The 16,747-nt window shown below is 44.1% G+C and overlaps 1 protein-coding gene across 2 annotated transcripts; it reads left to right on the top strand.

Moving 5' to 3' along the window:
• Positions 1-273: 273 nt before the first annotated feature.
• FCRLA (Fc receptor like A) lies at positions 274-10,078 on the top strand. Of its 2 annotated transcripts, XM_007976379.3 has the most exons (6): positions 274-3,311; positions 7,024-7,041; positions 7,305-7,457; positions 7,753-8,019; positions 8,478-8,762; positions 9,616-10,078. In XM_007976379.3, exons 1-6 carry the CDS (start codon positions 3,182-3,184, stop codon positions 9,906-9,908), a joined length of 1,146 nt encoding a protein of 381 aa, XP_007974570.3. In that variant the 5' UTR covers positions 274-3,181; the 3' UTR covers positions 9,909-10,078. The 2 variants fall into 2 exon arrangements, with proteins under 2 accessions (XP_007974570.3, XP_007974572.3); XM_007976381.3 differs by lacking the exon at positions 7,024-7,041 and having other exon boundaries at positions 278-3,311.
• The last annotated feature ends 6,669 nt before the right edge of the window (positions 10,079-16,747 follow it).

The following is a 16,747-nucleotide window of genomic DNA, read 5'->3' as shown; positions in this document are numbered from 1 at the left end:
TGATAGCATTAGGAGATATATCTAATGTAAATGACGAGTTAATGGGTGCAGCACACCAACATGGCACATGTATACATATGTAACAAACCTGCATGTTGTGCACATGTACCCTAGAACTTAAAGTATAATAAAAATAAATAAATAAATATATAATGAAAAAATAATAATAATTTTAATTGTAAAAAATCAATAAAAGTAGACAAATATAATGATAATATAACAATATAGGTTTCATTAGTTATAACCAATGTACCATATTAATATGTTAATAATAGGGTAAACTGGGTGCAGGGTACATGGGAATTTTCTGTACTGTCTTTGTATTTTTTGTAAATCTAAACTGTTTTTAAAATAATGTTTTTTTTAATGAAAATTCCAAAATAAATACTATTCATAGAAGTGGAGAAAAAATAGAATTAAAAAAAGTTCAAAAATACAAAATGATTACTACATAAAATAAAGAGAGTGAGAAATACAAGGTAAGGATTCTGTTTGATGATGGTGGGGAGGGAAGACAGTATAATCAGACAGGGATCCATTCTGTTCCTTCAACCATATAAGGGTTCAAAAGTATACACTGTATTATTTTTTCACCTTCACATTTTTAATAAATGTTTTTATCTAGTCAATTAAAAATAAAGAGAAGATAAGCATTAGTCCACTAGTGACAAACCAGGAACGGCAAAGGAGGGCATCCACCACCTAATTGGTCTTGGGATGGGATGAGAGCTGGGATTTGTCCCATCACCCCCTGAGTATTCTGAGGTGATCCTGATGGAGGAACTTACTCAATAAACTGAATCTCAGTCTCCATGAACACACAGCAGACCCAGTGTTGCTTCCCCTCACCCCCCGCAGTGAATCACATCTATTCTAAATAGTTCATTGATTAAGCTTCAAGTGAGTAAATTTTCCCAGCAGCTTAATGGAAATTTCAGTGTAAAGACCTTGACAGCTTCAACCCAAATTTGCAGAGGGCTCCTTGCCTTCCATATTGAGAGTGGGGTCCTGGAAGGATTGCTGCAGATGCTATAGGGGAGGGTCTCTATTCGGGTAAAATGCTATGGAAAGGGCAGTTAAGGAGAAAGGGTGACATAAGAAGAGAAAGATATTGTGATTTGTTTAGAAGCTGCTAAGCCTCTGGCTAATCCTGAGGGTCTATGTTTTATGTAGTTTTAGGAGTGGCAATGCATCTAAAGACATTTTATTTATTTAATTTGTATGGCCAGGCTTGGTGGCTCACGCCTGTAATCCAGCACTTTGGGAGGCCGAGGAAGGTGGATCATGAGGTCAGAAGATCAAGACCATCCTGGTTAACGCAGTGAAACCCTATCTCTACAAAACATACAAAAAATTAGCCGGGCGTGATGGCATGTGCCTGTAGTCCCAGCTACTCAGGAGGATGAGGCATGCTTGAACCCTGGAGGCGGAGCTTGCAGTGAGCCAAGATTGCGCAACTGCACTCAAGCCTGTGCGACAGAGCAAGACTCTGTCTCAAAAAAGCATATATATAAATACATACATACATAAAATAAAAATAAAAAAAACTATTAGGGCTAGCTAGGGTTTTCTTCCTCTTCTGAGGCTTCACATCACATCAGCTGCAAGGCTTACTGCCTCACTGCCTTCCCCAGCACCCATAGTCAACCACCCCTGGACTCCCTGGGGCCACCTGCACAAAAGCATATGCTTCTCAGATAATGGAAATTTTATTCTAAATGCTTATTTTAGACACAGAAAGATCCACTCTCTTATGCCCGTGTGGTTGATGTGCCTGCTCTGACCTGTGGTTTTTGCACAGTTGAAGGGTCATACTGTCCCTCTCTCTGCCTTCAAGGAGGACCAAACTACCTTCCCCCATTTCTCTCTCTCCCTCTTTTTTCTTTTTGAGATGGAGTCTCGCTCTGTCACCCACACTAGAGTGCAGTGGTGTGATCTCAGCTCACTACAACTTTCGCCTCCTGGGTTCAAATGATTCTCATGCCTCAGCCTTCCAAGTAACTGGGACTACAGCCAAGCACCACCATGCCCAGCTAATTTTTTTTTTTTTTTTTCCAGTAGAGATGAGGTTTCACCATGCTGGCCAGGCTGGTCTTTAACTCCTGACCTCCAGTCCAGTGATCTGCCCACCCTGGCCTCCCAAAGTGCTGGGATTACAGAGGCATGAGCCACAGTGCTTGGCCTACCTTACCCCATTTCTGATGGCTCATCTCATCTCCAAATAACCTACTGGAGGTCTGGTGGGTGTTATGATGAGAGAAAGGGGAGGAATGTGGTCACTGTGAAAAGACACATGGGCCCTGCCATTGAGGAGGCCTCAAGCAAATAGAAAACATTCAGAGACAGGGACAAAGGTTCCCAGAAGGCCACCTGGAACTGAAAGGAGAGGCTGTAGCCTCTATATTGCCCCTATTCCTGAGTCTCCTCAGGTTTCTCAAGATATCGGATGCCTCCTGTCTCTAATTTCCTCAGGATCAGTGGCTTGAGCTTTGGCTATGAGCCTAAGCCCTGAGCTGACTACTGGATCCTCTGGGAATAGATTTTCTTTTTCCTCTACTGTTTCCCAGTGGACTCTCCCTGCCTTGTACTCATATTTCCACTGAGACTGAGCAGCCTTAGTCATGCTCCAGAAGCAGAGAGCTGACACGAGTCTAGAGAAATTTGCATGCATATTTGTGTGGGGTTTGGATAGTCAGAGCCTACTAGAGACTAATCTGATATCCAACTTGGTGCCATGACTAATCTTCCTTCTCTGTCTCACTACCTTCTAGTCACTAGAAACATATAAGTGTTGGAATGGGCAGGACATTTGAATTCTCATCGTTGATTCCCCAGTGATTTTCTATTGGCCTTAAAACAACATCCCACCTTCTGTCCCCAGTTGCATCACCAGTGAAAAGGGTGGTTGTTGCACTGACCTTTCCCAGAGTGTACATGAAGGCCAGCTGGCTATCAGACAATGACATGCTTTGAAAGTCCCCTGACCTCTGTGAGGTCAGTTGAGAACAGCTGAGAGTGCTACCATTTTGTCACAGCCCTAAGGATGCAGATTATGCTGAAAGCGTGTTGTCCAAATCTGAATGATGAAAGCCGATTACAAACTTGAAAATGAAAATAGACCCCAGACGCAAGGAGATGAGACAGTTAGATTTACTTCCTCTTTTCTAATCAAAGAGGTTTCATGTTGAAGAAAATCATTGTTGGGATTGCAGGAGAACCAAACACAGTCACCATGAAGCTGGGCTGTGTTCTCATGGCCTGGGTCCTCTACCTTTCCCTTGGTGTGCTCTGGACATCCCAGATGCTACTAGGTAAGTAAAATATTTGAATATTGGTGTGGGAATGGAGCTTTGCTTAACTTTGGGGAAAGGACCTGAAGGAAAGGAACATGGACTAATTCTGGCCCTCCAGAGAAGCAGTGTTCAGGTGGAATAAGAAGGGTAGGTATAAGAAAGTTTGGTGTGCAGGATTGAATGACTTTCTGAATATAAAAATCTTCAAGCCTTTTCCATCCTGAAAGTCCCCTCTGACCATGATGTCCTCTCTAGCTGTAATCTCAACTCTTTTCTTTCACTTATGAGACAAATTTTCTTAAAAGAATAGTCCACACTTGCTATCTCCACTTCCTCACTTCTCACACACTCCTCAATGCTTGCAGCCTGGCTTCCACTGGAATCGGTTTTGTCTAGGGCACAATGACCTCCATATTGACTGGGTTATGGCATGCTTTTCAGTTCATATCCTGCTGGACTTCTCTGCTGCACTGTTTATCACTTACTCCTTTTTGCATTCTCTACTACCCTGGCTTCCATGGCACCATTTTCTCCTCGTACTACATGGACTTCTCTTGATCCCTTAATAGCTTCTCTTCTCTTCCCCTTAAACACTAGTGTTCTCTATAGTCATAGCCTTGCCTCTGTACTCCTCTTTCTTTAGACAATCTCCTTCATAAGCTTATTTGTCTATATAATTTTTGCCACTATAACTCTGTATTTAAGAGTCCCAAATCATATCCCCAATCTAACCATGCTTTTGAGCTTCACATTCAAATATCACGCTTCATACCAGACATATCTACCTACATATCTCACAGGTGTCTCTGCACCATGTGACCAGAGCTGAACTTATCTGTCCTTTTGCCCCCCGCCTCGTCTAATTCATTTTCCACTATTTCTGATCTCAGCTAATGACACCAGCATCTACCCTTACAAGGCCATAAACCTGAGAAACAATCCAGACTCTTCCTTCTTCTTCATTCTCTAAATCTGATCAATCATTAGGTTTGGCAAGTTTTACCTTCTAAATTGCTCATAGAAGCAGTCCCTTCAGTGGATCATCGCTAATGTCTTAGGACAAGCCCTCATCCTCTATGACTTGGGCTAGTCCAGTAAATTCCTAACTAATCTCCTTGCCCAAACCTTGTGTTCTTGAAATGAATTCTGTACCCTGCAGACAGAGTAATTTCTAAAACTCAAGTTTACCAGCCCAAATTCCTTATCATGGCACAAAAGGCCAAGCAGCCTCTGCTTTTACCCTCTCAGCCTTGTAACTTATGCTCTAATAAATCTCAATCAGTTCATAGTTACATACTCACACACCAGACTCTTGCCTGTCTCTAAGGCTTTGCTTATACCACCATCTCCACCTGAAATGAGCTCTTTCGATGGCCCCCTATTCTCCTCCTCCTTGCAAATGTGTAGGTACCCCTAAAGACTCAGCTTTCAGCTTAAGTGGTATCTTTTCCAGGCAGCTTTTCTTGAATGATTCTTTCTGCTCCAATGGCTGCTTGCGACACATTTTCTTACTATAATATTTTCCTACTTATGCTGAAATAATATTTTCATCTACCTGTGTCTTCCACTAAATTGAGAGCTACTTGTGGTTAGGGACAATGTTTTTTTTTGTTTTTGTCTTGTGATAAGAACTTCAGACTTGGAATCAGATACTCTGGTTTCAAGCCCCTCTTCTATGTACCAGCTCTATGTCACTCTAGAAAATCACTTTTTATATCTCTGGTTCAGTTTTATCATTTGTAAAATGAAAATAATAGTACCTACTACCTAAGGTTTATTAGTTAATGTGAGACCAATAAAACATGGCCCTTGAGAGAGTTCAGGCTTTTCAATCAAAACAGGGTGATGAAGACATACAGAGGCAGAGATTTCAGAAAGGCATTATAACCCCAAACAGTGGCCCCATTTTTCTGCCAACAAGCTCAAGCTCCACAGCACAGCACACATGGTTCACACTATTTCTCTACCTTCCCAGGCCATCTACCCTCCAACCTTACATTCCAGTCATGGTAGACTACTGGCTGTTTATTGAGTGAGTTCCCAGTAACCCAACAAGATTTTATTTTATTTTGTTTTTTGAGACAGGGTCTCACTCTGCCACCCTGGCTGGAGTGCAGTGATGCAATCACTGCTCACTGCAACCTTGACCTCTTGGGCTTGAGCAGTTGTCCTAGCTCAGCCTCCCAAGTAGCTGGGACCACAGGCAAGTGCCACCATGCCTGGCCAATTTTTAAAAAATTATTTGTTAAGCCAGGATCTCTCTATGCTCCCTAGGCTGGTCTCAAACTCCTGGGCTCAAGGGATCCTCCCACCTCAGCCTCCCAAAGTGCTGTGATTATAAGCATGAGCCACCGTGCCTGGACAAGATTTTATTTTTAAAAAGAAAAAATGGAGAGGAGGCAGAGCACAGTTGGGTGAGTGGAGGAACTGAAAAGAGGTAGCATTACAGTGAAGGGAGCTGAGAGAGGATGGAAAGAAAACACCTGGTACCACTGTGATGAGAATTAGGAAGTAGAGAGGGGCCTTGGTAATCAAAGAAGAACGCTGGGCTATTGGGAGTGCAAGAGAATAAAGGCAAGTGGGGCACGAAATGACAGTCGGATGGAGTGAAGAAGTATGCACATGTGAATGGTCATGAGGCTGGAGGAAGGGGAGAATAGTTAGGGAAATAAGGAGCAGTCCCAGAGAAGGAAGACATGTCACTTCCCTTGCCTGGGTCTACCATGAAGGTAAGAGATAGGTTGAGAAGATGTGGTGAGAAATGGATGACTCTAAATTTCAATCTGGAGAAAAGAGTTGTTCCACAGTTACTGGTATGGACTGGAAGGAGGGGGAAAAGACAGAGAAAGCTCTATGCCACTACCAGGGAAAATTCAAGTGGCAGAGGACATTAAAGTAGAGATGGCTGAAAAGTGAAGACCTGAAAGGGGGAGGAAGAAAGGAGGAGAGACACCGCTGGGTACTGAAAGCTCTTTGATAGATAACATATTCAAGGCTGAGGAGCCAAGTGAAGTTTGGGAAAATCAGAATATGAAAGAAAGTCCCCGAGGAAGGTCTGAGGACTGAAGTATACCATAGTACCATATCTGCACAGTGAAGTAAAAAGAACACTGATTTTGGATTCAGACATACCTGCCTTTCCCGCTCCATTGCTTAGTCTCTTTTTAAGCTTTGGGTATATTAATTTGGCTTTCTTTTCTTTCTTGCTTTCTTTTTTTTTTTTTTTTTTTTGAGACAGAGTCTCACTCTGTTGCCCAGGTTGGAGTACAGTGGCACGATCTCGGCTCACTGCAAGCTCCACCTCCCAGGTTCACACCATTCTCCTGCCTCAGCCTCCCAAGTAGCTGGGACTACAGGTGCCCACCACCACGCCTGGCTAATTTTTTTGTGTGTTTTCGGTAGAGATGGGGTTTCACAGTTAGCCAGGATGGTCTCGATCTCTTGACCTCATAATCCGCCCACCTCGGCCTCCCAAAGTGCTGGGATTACAAGCATGAGCCACCACGCCAGGCCTAATTTGGTTTTCTAAGTGTGTTTCTTTAAGAGTATTAAATGAGGATAAAGCCACATACCTGGAAAGTTTGTGAAGATGAAGTAAGATATTGCAAACAAGTGCTAGCAGGGTCTGGTACCCAATGAACATTAGAATCTGATGTCTCCCTTTCATTCCTGTCCTATGCCTCCCCTGCTTCGAGTTACCATTGTCTTTGCTCCTGGTTTCCCGTACCAGCAGCTGGATGTCATGCCGGTGAGTTTCACCATTCTTTCATTCTCTCCCCTCCCTCTTCTCCAAACCACAGTGCATTTGCTGAGAGCACCTGGGCGCCCGTGAATCAAGGTCAAAACTATCCCCCTGAGACACTCACAGGGGTCTTTCTGAAAAAAAGGTTTTGGTATCTTACTAGTCTCATTCTAAGAAGGATGATTCTCCTGGGAGATGGAGGAACCCTGTCCTCTTTCTCCAAGTTGCAGCATCATTTTCTGATTCTCCCTGGGCCATCCCCTCTTCAGCTGCCAGTTTTGAGACGCTGCAGTGTGAGGGACCTGTCTGCACCGAGGAGAGCAGCTGCCACGTGGAGGATGATTTGACTGATGCAAGGGAAGCTGGCTTCCAGGTCAAGGGCTACACCTTCAGTGAACCCTTCCACCTGATTGTGTCCTATGGTGAGGTCCTGGGAAGACCTGAACAATGCCCTAAACCCCTTCTTTCAGCCCCAGAGCCCACCCAGGAACGTGTCCCTAGGAAACTGGCCATGGGATGAGGTACTTCCTTCCCAGTCTTCAGCCCACAGCAACCAGGGTGCTCGAAGTCCTAGGCCCTAGGGAAGTTGTCCCATACTCCCAACCAGGGGTGAGAGTTTACCTGGACCCTCAGAGAAAGTTTACGGGAGTAGGCATCCCTGGGGGTAGCTCCCAAGGGAGGCCCTGGGTGACACTCAGCTCTTTCTCTGGACCATAGACTGGCTGATCCTCCAAGGTCCAGCCAAGCCAGTATTTGAAGGGGACCCGCTAGTTCTGCGCTGCCAGGCCTGGCAAGACTGGCCACTGACTCAGGTGACCTTCTACCGAGATGGCTCAGCTCTGGGTCCCCCCGGGCCTAACAGGGAATTCTCCATCGCCGTGGCACAAGAGGCAGACAGCGGGCACTACCACTGCAGTGGCATCTTCCAGAGCCCTGGTCCTGGGAGCCCAGAAACAGCATCTGTTGTGGATATCACAGTCCAAGGTGAGAGCTAGAAGCAGCATCTTCATGGCAGGGGAGGGTAAGGAGAGATAGGGAACCCAAATTGTCTTTCTTTAGCCTAGAGGTGGCAAGATCATCAAAAGATTATGGAGCAGGTTGCTGGCAAATGCCCAAGTTGGGCTTCAAAAGGGACGAGACCTCAACATTGCCTTTTCAAGTCATCCAGCCCTACTCAGAGTCCAGCATGGTTCCTACCACCCAGATCTATGCTTCCCAGCGCTCACTGATTGGGTGTCTGGACTACTATCAGATTTGCCCATCTGTGGATCTTTCCTAGTCCTGTCTACTTGCAGGAAGAATTTGACAGATTCAAATGGAATCTAAGACAGCCCATTCCTGCTGGAAACAGGAAAGGAAGTGTGACTCCCCGAGGCTCTTCGCCTGCATGTGTCTACCTGTATATAAGATGGCTGAGTTCTTCTTTCTTGCCTTTTTCCCAGAACTGTTTCCAGCACCAATTCTCAGAGCTATACCCTCAGCTGAACCCAAAGCAGGAGGCCCCATGACCCTGAGCTGTCAGACAAAGTTGCCCCTGCAGAGGTCAGCTGCCCGCCTCCTCTTCTCCTTCTACAAGGATGGAAGGACAGTGCAAAGCAGGGGGCTCTCCTCAGAATTCCAGATCCCCACAGCTTCAGAAGATCACTCTGGCTCATACTGGTGTGAGGCAGCCACTGAGGACAACCAAGTTTGGAAACAGAGCCCCCAGCTAGAGATCAGAGTGCAGGGTGAGTTCGTATCAGAGTGCAGGGTGTCTGTTTGGCATGCATGTGAGTGAAAAGGGGAGATAGGATGAATTGGCCTGTGAGCTGGGATTCGGTGTGAGCAGGTTAAGAAGGGACACAGAAAAGACAGGAACAATGGGCCACGATCCCTGATGATGAGAGACAGCACAAATAGAGAACTTCTCCCTCAGACTGTGGTGTACACCTCACCAGTCCAAGAGCTGAGCCAGCTCCACACCTGCTGCCACGCAAGCCTTAGCATCCCCCCATGCTCTCTGGGCATTTAGAGGAATTTAATATCTGGAATGAAGATGGGATAGTCTGAAGTCTATGTTCAATTCTGGGAGCCACTGTTAAGAGGCTGCCCTTGACCTGAAACACTCCCAGAGGAGGTATCCAGGGTGATAAGGGGGCTTGAAGTCATGCCATATGAAAAATAATGGAAGGGGCTGGAGATGCTATCCTGAATAGGAGGTGACTCAGAGGCCAGCAGGGGTGTCCTCAAAAAGCTGAAGGCTGGCATTAGCACAAGGAATTAGACTAATGTCATATATAATAAAGAGGCTGACCTAGAACCAGTTACCACATTCATGCTTCAGGGAATTAAATTCAGCCTTGATAGAGAAAGAACTGGCTAATGGTCCAGTGGTAAAGCCTCACTGCTGAAGAATTTCAAACAGAGGTGGCCAAGCTTCAGATTAAAATTTGGACCAGGAGGGACACTAGAGTCCTCAAGTCCCTGCTGCCATTGAGTCCTACAGCCACTTTCAGAGAACAAGGAAGTTTGGCCAGGGATGGGAGGGAAGGGCCAGAGTCAGACTTCACTCTTGTATGTGCCTCCTGCCCCGTAATCCAGGTCCCTCCGGCTCTGCACCTCTCACCTTGAATCCAGCTCCTCAGAAATCAGCTGCTCCAGGAACTGCTCCTGAGGAGGCTCCTGGGCCGTTGCCTCCACCGCCAACCCCATCTTCTGAGGATCCAGGCTTTTCTTCTCCTCTGGGGATGCCAGATCCCCATCTGTATCACCAGATGGGCCTTCTTCTCAAACACATGCAGGATGTGAGAGTTCTCCTCGGTCACCTGCTTATGGAGTTGAGGGAATTATCTGGCCACCGGAAGCCTGGGACCACAAAGGCTACTGCTGAATAGGAGTAAACAATTCGTCCATGATCTCACTTAACCACCCCAATAAATCTCATTCTTTCTATGTTTTCTCTTCCTGTCCTGCACATATGCATAAGTACTTTTACAGGTTGTCCCAGTGTTTTGTTAGAATAATGTAGATAGGTGAGTGTAAATAAATTTGTACAAAGTGAGAATTGGAGTTTGGTTATAATTGCGTATTCTCTCTTAACACAACAGAATTCTGCTCTTTAGATCAGGAATTTCTATCTGTTATGTAGACCAGAATTTTGTGATTTAAAGAGAACTGCCGGGCGCGGTGGCTCACGCCTATAATCCCAGCACTTTGGGAGGCCGAGACTGGCGGATCACGAGGTCAGGAGATCGAGACCACCCTGGCTAACATGGTGAAACCCCGTCTCTACTAAAAATACAAAAATTAGCAGGGCCCGGTGGCGGGCGCCTGTAATCCCAGCTACACGGGAGGCTGAGGCAGGAGAATGGCATGAACCGGGGAGGCGGAGCTTGCAGTGAGTGGAGATCGCACCACTGCACTCCAGCCTGGGCGACAGAGCGAGACTCCTTCTCAAAAATAAAATAAAATAAAATAAAATAAAAATAAAATAAAGAGAACTAATGCAGGTGGATTTAATACAGCAGTCTCAATTGGGGGCAATTTTGCTCCCCAGACGACATTGGGCAATGCTTGGAGACATTTTGGTCATTATACTTGGGGGGTTGAGGGGTGGTGGGATGTGTATACTACTGGCATCTAGTAAATAGAAGCCAGGGATGCTGCTAAACATCCTATAATGCATAGGGCAGTACCCCACAGCAAAAAATAATCTGGCCCAAAACGTCAGTTGTATTGAGTTTGAGAAACCCCAGCCTAATGAAATCCTAAGTGTTGGGCTCTGGAATGGGACTTTGCCCTTTCTAATTACTATCTCTTTCCAGCCTCATTCAGCTATTCTTATTGACATACTAGTCTTTAGTTGGTGCGATGGTCTGTTCTTTAGTTCTAGTTTGTGTCCCCTCAAAAGCCATATGTTGAAATCCTAATCCCCAATGTGATGGCATTAAGAAGTGGGCCTTTGGGAAGTGATTAGATCAGGAGGGCAGGGCCCTCATGATTAGGATTAGTGCCCTTATTTAAAAAGGCCCCAGAGAGCTAACTCACCCTTCTACCATATGAGGACATGGCAAGAAGATGACGTATATGAGAACCAAAAAACAGCTCCCACCGAACACCGACTCTGTTGTTGCCTTGATCTTGAACTTCCAGCCTCCAGAACCATGAGAAATAAATTTCTATTGTTTGTAAGCTATTCAGTTTGTGTATTTTGTTATAGCAACCCAAATAGACTAGGCAGTTGGCCTCTGCTACATGGCTGAGTTTATGATATGTTAAAAATACTCATAAAACAGTGTCTCTGTCTACAGAGGGCTTACACTGTGGGATAGAAGAGAATAGTAGCCCATCCTATAACACAATTAAAGCAGGGTATGTAAAAATTTCCCACAGGATCCTACTGGGCTCAGAAATAAGTGACCGAATATAATATTGCCAGAGTTGCAGATAGTTGTTTTTAATTCATCTGTCTCTGAAATCTTTTTCTTTAATAACACATAATGACTCTGTTTTAGTCTCGTATTAATACTTTTTTCTATGCTTGGACTTCTATTGTACATTCTCAGCCAATGAGAGCTGGCCTGGCAGACTCTATAGTAACCTTAACTCAATCAGTTAGCACACCATTTTATAATGACCTCAACCAATGGCTGTTCTACCATGTTATTCTAAATTATACGGTGTGATTTTCTCCATTGTGGCCTTTCTTTGTGCCATTTATTATGTGCAGTTTTGACCCAAAATGATTTATAAAAGACATGCACATGATCATTCTAGACATGCCACAAAGAAACAAAGACATAGAATCATGCTGATGGTAAAATGAGAGTTTTATGGTAGTTCTTAGCACCTTTGAGGGGAAAAAAAGATCAGCAGGCATCTGGGAATTGGTAGAAGTCCGTAAACATCACTACAGCCTGAGATGACTGATTTACAATTGTATGAATGGGAGTTGCAAGAGTGACCAGAACTGTGTCATGACTTTGATGGACTTGAAAAAATGGAAGCTCAATTGCCAGTGTACCACAGTGGATGTGTCTCCAAAGATGCTGTATTATAACCACTCTACATGGAGTTGCTTTCAGCTAATGCTCCCATATGCATGAATGCATCCTGCAAGCTCCTGCTAAATGGGGAATTCATTTACAGATAGCAGAAGCTATCAGAGATCTGGGAAGGAAAAGGTGGATGCAGTTGGCTGAGATAAATATCATCTCTGTACACCTCATCCATGTGTATCTGTGCACCTCTATCATCACACTGCATTTTAATTTTTTATTACTCATTTTTGTTCACCAGAGGGTGAGCTCTTTGAAAATACTCCTGAGCTCTTTGTTCCATGTTGTGTCATTGATGTCTAGTTTAATGAGGCATATGTAAATTCTCAGTATATTTTGTTTAGTTGAATTGAGTTGGGCCAGCAAAATAAGGGAAAACATCTTGAAGAGGATGGGAATGAAGCTGGACCTTAAAGGATGAATGTTATATCTGGCATCAGCTAAATCTCTAGACTCTCTCCAGGGGACCCAACCTTGGTCAAGGACTTAGAAACCTCAGTAAGAGGATCTCCTATCAACAGGGATGAGGAAGGCAAGAACAGAGCTAAACGAATGAGAGAGAGAGAGAGGGAGAGCAAGCATTTACCTATCTCTTTCTGTCTAGCCTGGGGAGGTTGGAGAGGGAGTAGGGAAGAGGAACTGTTAAAATGGATCTGGTTTATGGCTTGTGCCATTTAAGATTCTGTAATTGACAGAGGTCCCAATGCAGCTATGCTCAACATTGTCTCTGAAATAAACATTAGATAGCCAGCACATGAAAGGAAAACTGTTCTCCACTCACAATACCTCTGACATCAAATATGTGGGTTTCCATTCCAAGTTTTTCTCTGCTTCTCAGTGGAAACCAACTAGATGTTCCACAGTTTATCAGTTCTGGCTCTAACTACCCAGAATTAGCACAGACCCCATAGGTTAAGGGGTCAGTCCCACATGACTTCTCTCACTTCAAAAGCCAATTGCAAATCCCAGGCCTCTGGTACTTGATACCGATGAGCTATAAGTCAGAGGTTCTCACAACTCCTTGGGTTCAATAATTTGCTAGAATGGCTCACAAAACTTGGGAAAACAGTTTACTTAACAGCCAATGACAATATACGTAGGGCAAGGTAAGTGGGAAGAGGTGCAGCGTTGGCATGCTTTCTGGGTGTGCCACCCTCCAGCTTCTCCATGTGTTCACTGACCTGGAAGCCCTTAGGACTCCACCATTTAGGGTTTTTAATGAGGGCTTCATTACACAGGCATGATTGATTAAATCACTGGCAATTGATGATTAACTCAAACACCAGCCCCTCTCTCCTCCAGGAGGTCAAGGTGAGTTTTCCACACCAAGCAATTCTCTAATTCTCAGCAGAAACAAATTAGATGTTGTGTAATTTACCAATTCTTACTCTAACTACTCAGAGTTAGCACAGACCCCTGAAAGTTCCAACCCTATAATTGCAGAGTTAAGAGTCACCTTATTAGCATAAAGTCAGGTATGATTGAAGGGGCTAATTATACATAACAAGATACACAACTCCTCTCATCCCTATCCCTCAGGAAATCCCCAGGATTTTGGTAGCTCTGTGCCAAAGAGCTACCCAAACTGGCAGAGAAAAGTATATATTTCTTAATGTGTTACACACATCCATTATCTTGTAAGCTGAATAGTGTATATGCATACTCTATAACCCAGAATTCCATGCCTAGGAGGATGTGCCCAAGAGAAAATTTAGCATATGCACACCAGACAACAGGTATGATAATGTTTATAGTAACAAAACTTGTAAAAGCAAAATTTGGTATTGAAATACCTTTCTTTTGTTGAAAAGAAATCAGTGCAGATATCCACCAACAGGAAAATGAGTAAATTACCATGTTAATTTGTTTCAAAGCATATTAAACACCAAACTCTATCAATAGGATTTTGTACTACCAGCTATGCATTTGGAAGTGGAGATGATGATGAACAAGACAGGAACTCAGGGAATAGATCACTCACTGGGGATTGGAGTGTTCAGGCACATTTTATGAAGAAGATAATACATGGGCGGGGCCTTGAAAAACATGACAGACCTAGAGAACAGGAGAAGACAGGGAAGGATGTTCCAGAGTGGGATGATGTAAGCAAGCGCATAAAGGGGAAAATTGGCATGCAGATGTCAGGGAAAAAGAAGGTAAATCCTTTGACTGAAACAGAGTTTGGTGGAAGGAAATAATAATGGAGAAGTAAACAGACTATAGAGGCTCTTAAATGTGCTACAGAAGCTCTTTAAATGTCCATAAGAAAATTGATCGAATTCTGTAGGTAAATTTCGAGTGAAGGTAAATTCTGTAGGTAAATTTCGAGTGAAGAAGAAACTCATGAAAAGTGATGTTTAGTATGATTATTCTGGTACTCTAGTACAAGGTGAATGGGATGACTAGAAGAGGGGTTGAGGGAGGTAGATTTGAAGGCTGTTGTTCTCATGCAGACTTCACAGACAAGGGCCTTAGCTAGGGACAGGAGGCATACAGAGTAATGATCTGAGAGGTGTTAACAGGTCTGGGTGATCAGATATGGAGTAGCATTGCTCCTCTCAAACACAAAGGTCTCTATGCAAAGCCCAGTAGCCCAAGGTAGAAAAACTTGGTTCAGTTACAACTTAGAAGAGACTAGGGAAGGGATAAAATGACTTGCTAGAATCATAGGAGGAAGTTTAAGGAGGGTGTGTTTGGATAGGCCTTATCCTAGTCCTGTCTTCTTAAAACTTTTCCTCCCTCTTGGTATCAACCTTCTTCCTTCCCACTGGACAAGAGGAGATGTGGAGAAATACGAGTTACAGCACAGCCTTCCTGCCAGAGTTCCTTCAGACAGGCACTGTTAGTTTTCATTAACTATATGTGAATTTCTCATAAAGCGAAAGACATTCAATGTAAAGAAGTACTCTGCTCTCTATTCTGAAATTGTCCTTTGCACTCGTTTGGTACTGAAATGCCTTTCTTTTGCTGAAAAGTTTACATTAAAGAATATAATTTTAGGCCGAGCATGGTGGCTCACGCCTGTAATCCCAACGCTTTGGGAGGCTGAGGTGGGTGGATCACCTGAGGTCAGGAGTTTGAGACTAGCCTGACCAACATGGAGAAACCCCATTTCTACTAAAAATACAAAATTAGCCAGGCCTGGTGGCACATGCCTGTAATCCCAGCTGCTTGGGAGGCTGAAGTGGGAGAATTGCTTGAATCCGGGAGGCAGAGGTTGCAGTTAGCCAAGATCGCACCATTGCACTCCAGTCTGCGCAAGAAGAGTGAACGAAACTCCATCTCAAACAAAAAAAAAAAAAGAATAGTAATTTAAAAAAATATATTATTATCAGCCCTGTCCTGGGTTACAGAAAATAAATAAAATAAAAATAATTTTAAAATGTTCTTATTTAGGAAAAGAAAAACTTGTTTGGTAAAATTACAAAGATAAGAAATACTGAATATTGATGACAAGAGGGAACAGGAGCCCTATGAATTGCCGGTGGGTGTATAAGCTTCTGCAGCCACTTTTGAGAGTAATCTCACAGTATTCAATCTCTTCCTTTGTTTAGGTCACAAATACTCACACAGCATGTGCTATGTGCTGTCACTGTTGTAGGTGATACATCAGCGAATGAGAAAAAATTCCTGCCTCAGTGGAGCTTCCATTCCAATGGGGGAAAACGTACCACAAACAAATAAATACAATTCCAGGTAGTGACAAGTACAATGATGAGAAATAAAGCAAAATATGGAGCCAGCCAATGACAGTGAGGAGATACTGTTTTAGACAGCATGGTTAGCGACCATCTCTCTGAGGAGGTAATATTTGAGTGAAGTGAGGAAGTGAAACTTATAAAGATCTGGGAGGAGAACAAGGATCTTTCAGGCAGAAAGAACAGCAAGTGAGGCCCTGGAGCAAGACTAAGCACGGAATGTTCCAGCAACTGTTCTAAACACAATGTGGCTAGATCAGAGTGAGTGAGGGGAACAGTCATAGGAAATGAGGCCAACGGTCAGAGAAAGGCCCGATTTGTAGGGCCCTGTAGACCATCGGAAGGTGTTTGGAACTTATTCTGAGGGTAACTTTGCGGAATTTTGAGGGAAAGTAACACAACATGGTTAACATTTTAAAAGTATCTCTCTAGTGACTCAGCGAATAAATTACTGTATGAAAAGATCAGTGTAGCAGGTAGAGTCATCAGGACTTGCTGATGAATTAGATTTGGGTTTTAGAATGAGTGTGCATGTAACTCATGAGCATAATCTGCAGTCTCGCTCTCAGGTGTGTATCCCATAGAGGCACTTCAGGGCTCTGTAGGGAAGCATCATGTCCTTACCAGCACTAACTTACATGAAACCTCCTATGTGCCAAGCCCTGTCCTAAGCCCTTTACATATGTTAATTCATCCAGCCCTCACAATATGTACCAAGAAGTCCACTGTGGAATTGTCTGTGGTAGCTGAGGGTGGGCAGCAATTAGGATGTTAAGGGAATGGACAAGTGCAGTGTAGCAGAAGCAAAGAATATTAGGGCTATCATGGCCAGGGGCGGTGGCTCATGCCTATAATCCCAGCACTTTGGGAGGCCAAGGTGGGTGGGTCATCTGAGGTCAGGAGTCTGAGACCAGCCTGGCCAACACGGTGAAACCCCATCTCTACTAAACACAAAATTAGCCGGCGTAGGCCGGGCGC

Source organism: Chlorocebus sabaeus, chromosome 20, assembly GCF_047675955.1.
Source record: "Chlorocebus sabaeus isolate Y175 chromosome 20, mChlSab1.0.hap1, whole genome shotgun sequence".
Lineage (NCBI taxonomy): Eukaryota > Metazoa > Chordata > Mammalia > Primates > Cercopithecidae > Chlorocebus > Chlorocebus sabaeus.
Note: the sequence above shows the minus strand (reverse complement) of the source record. Positions and strands in the feature narration are given on the sequence as shown.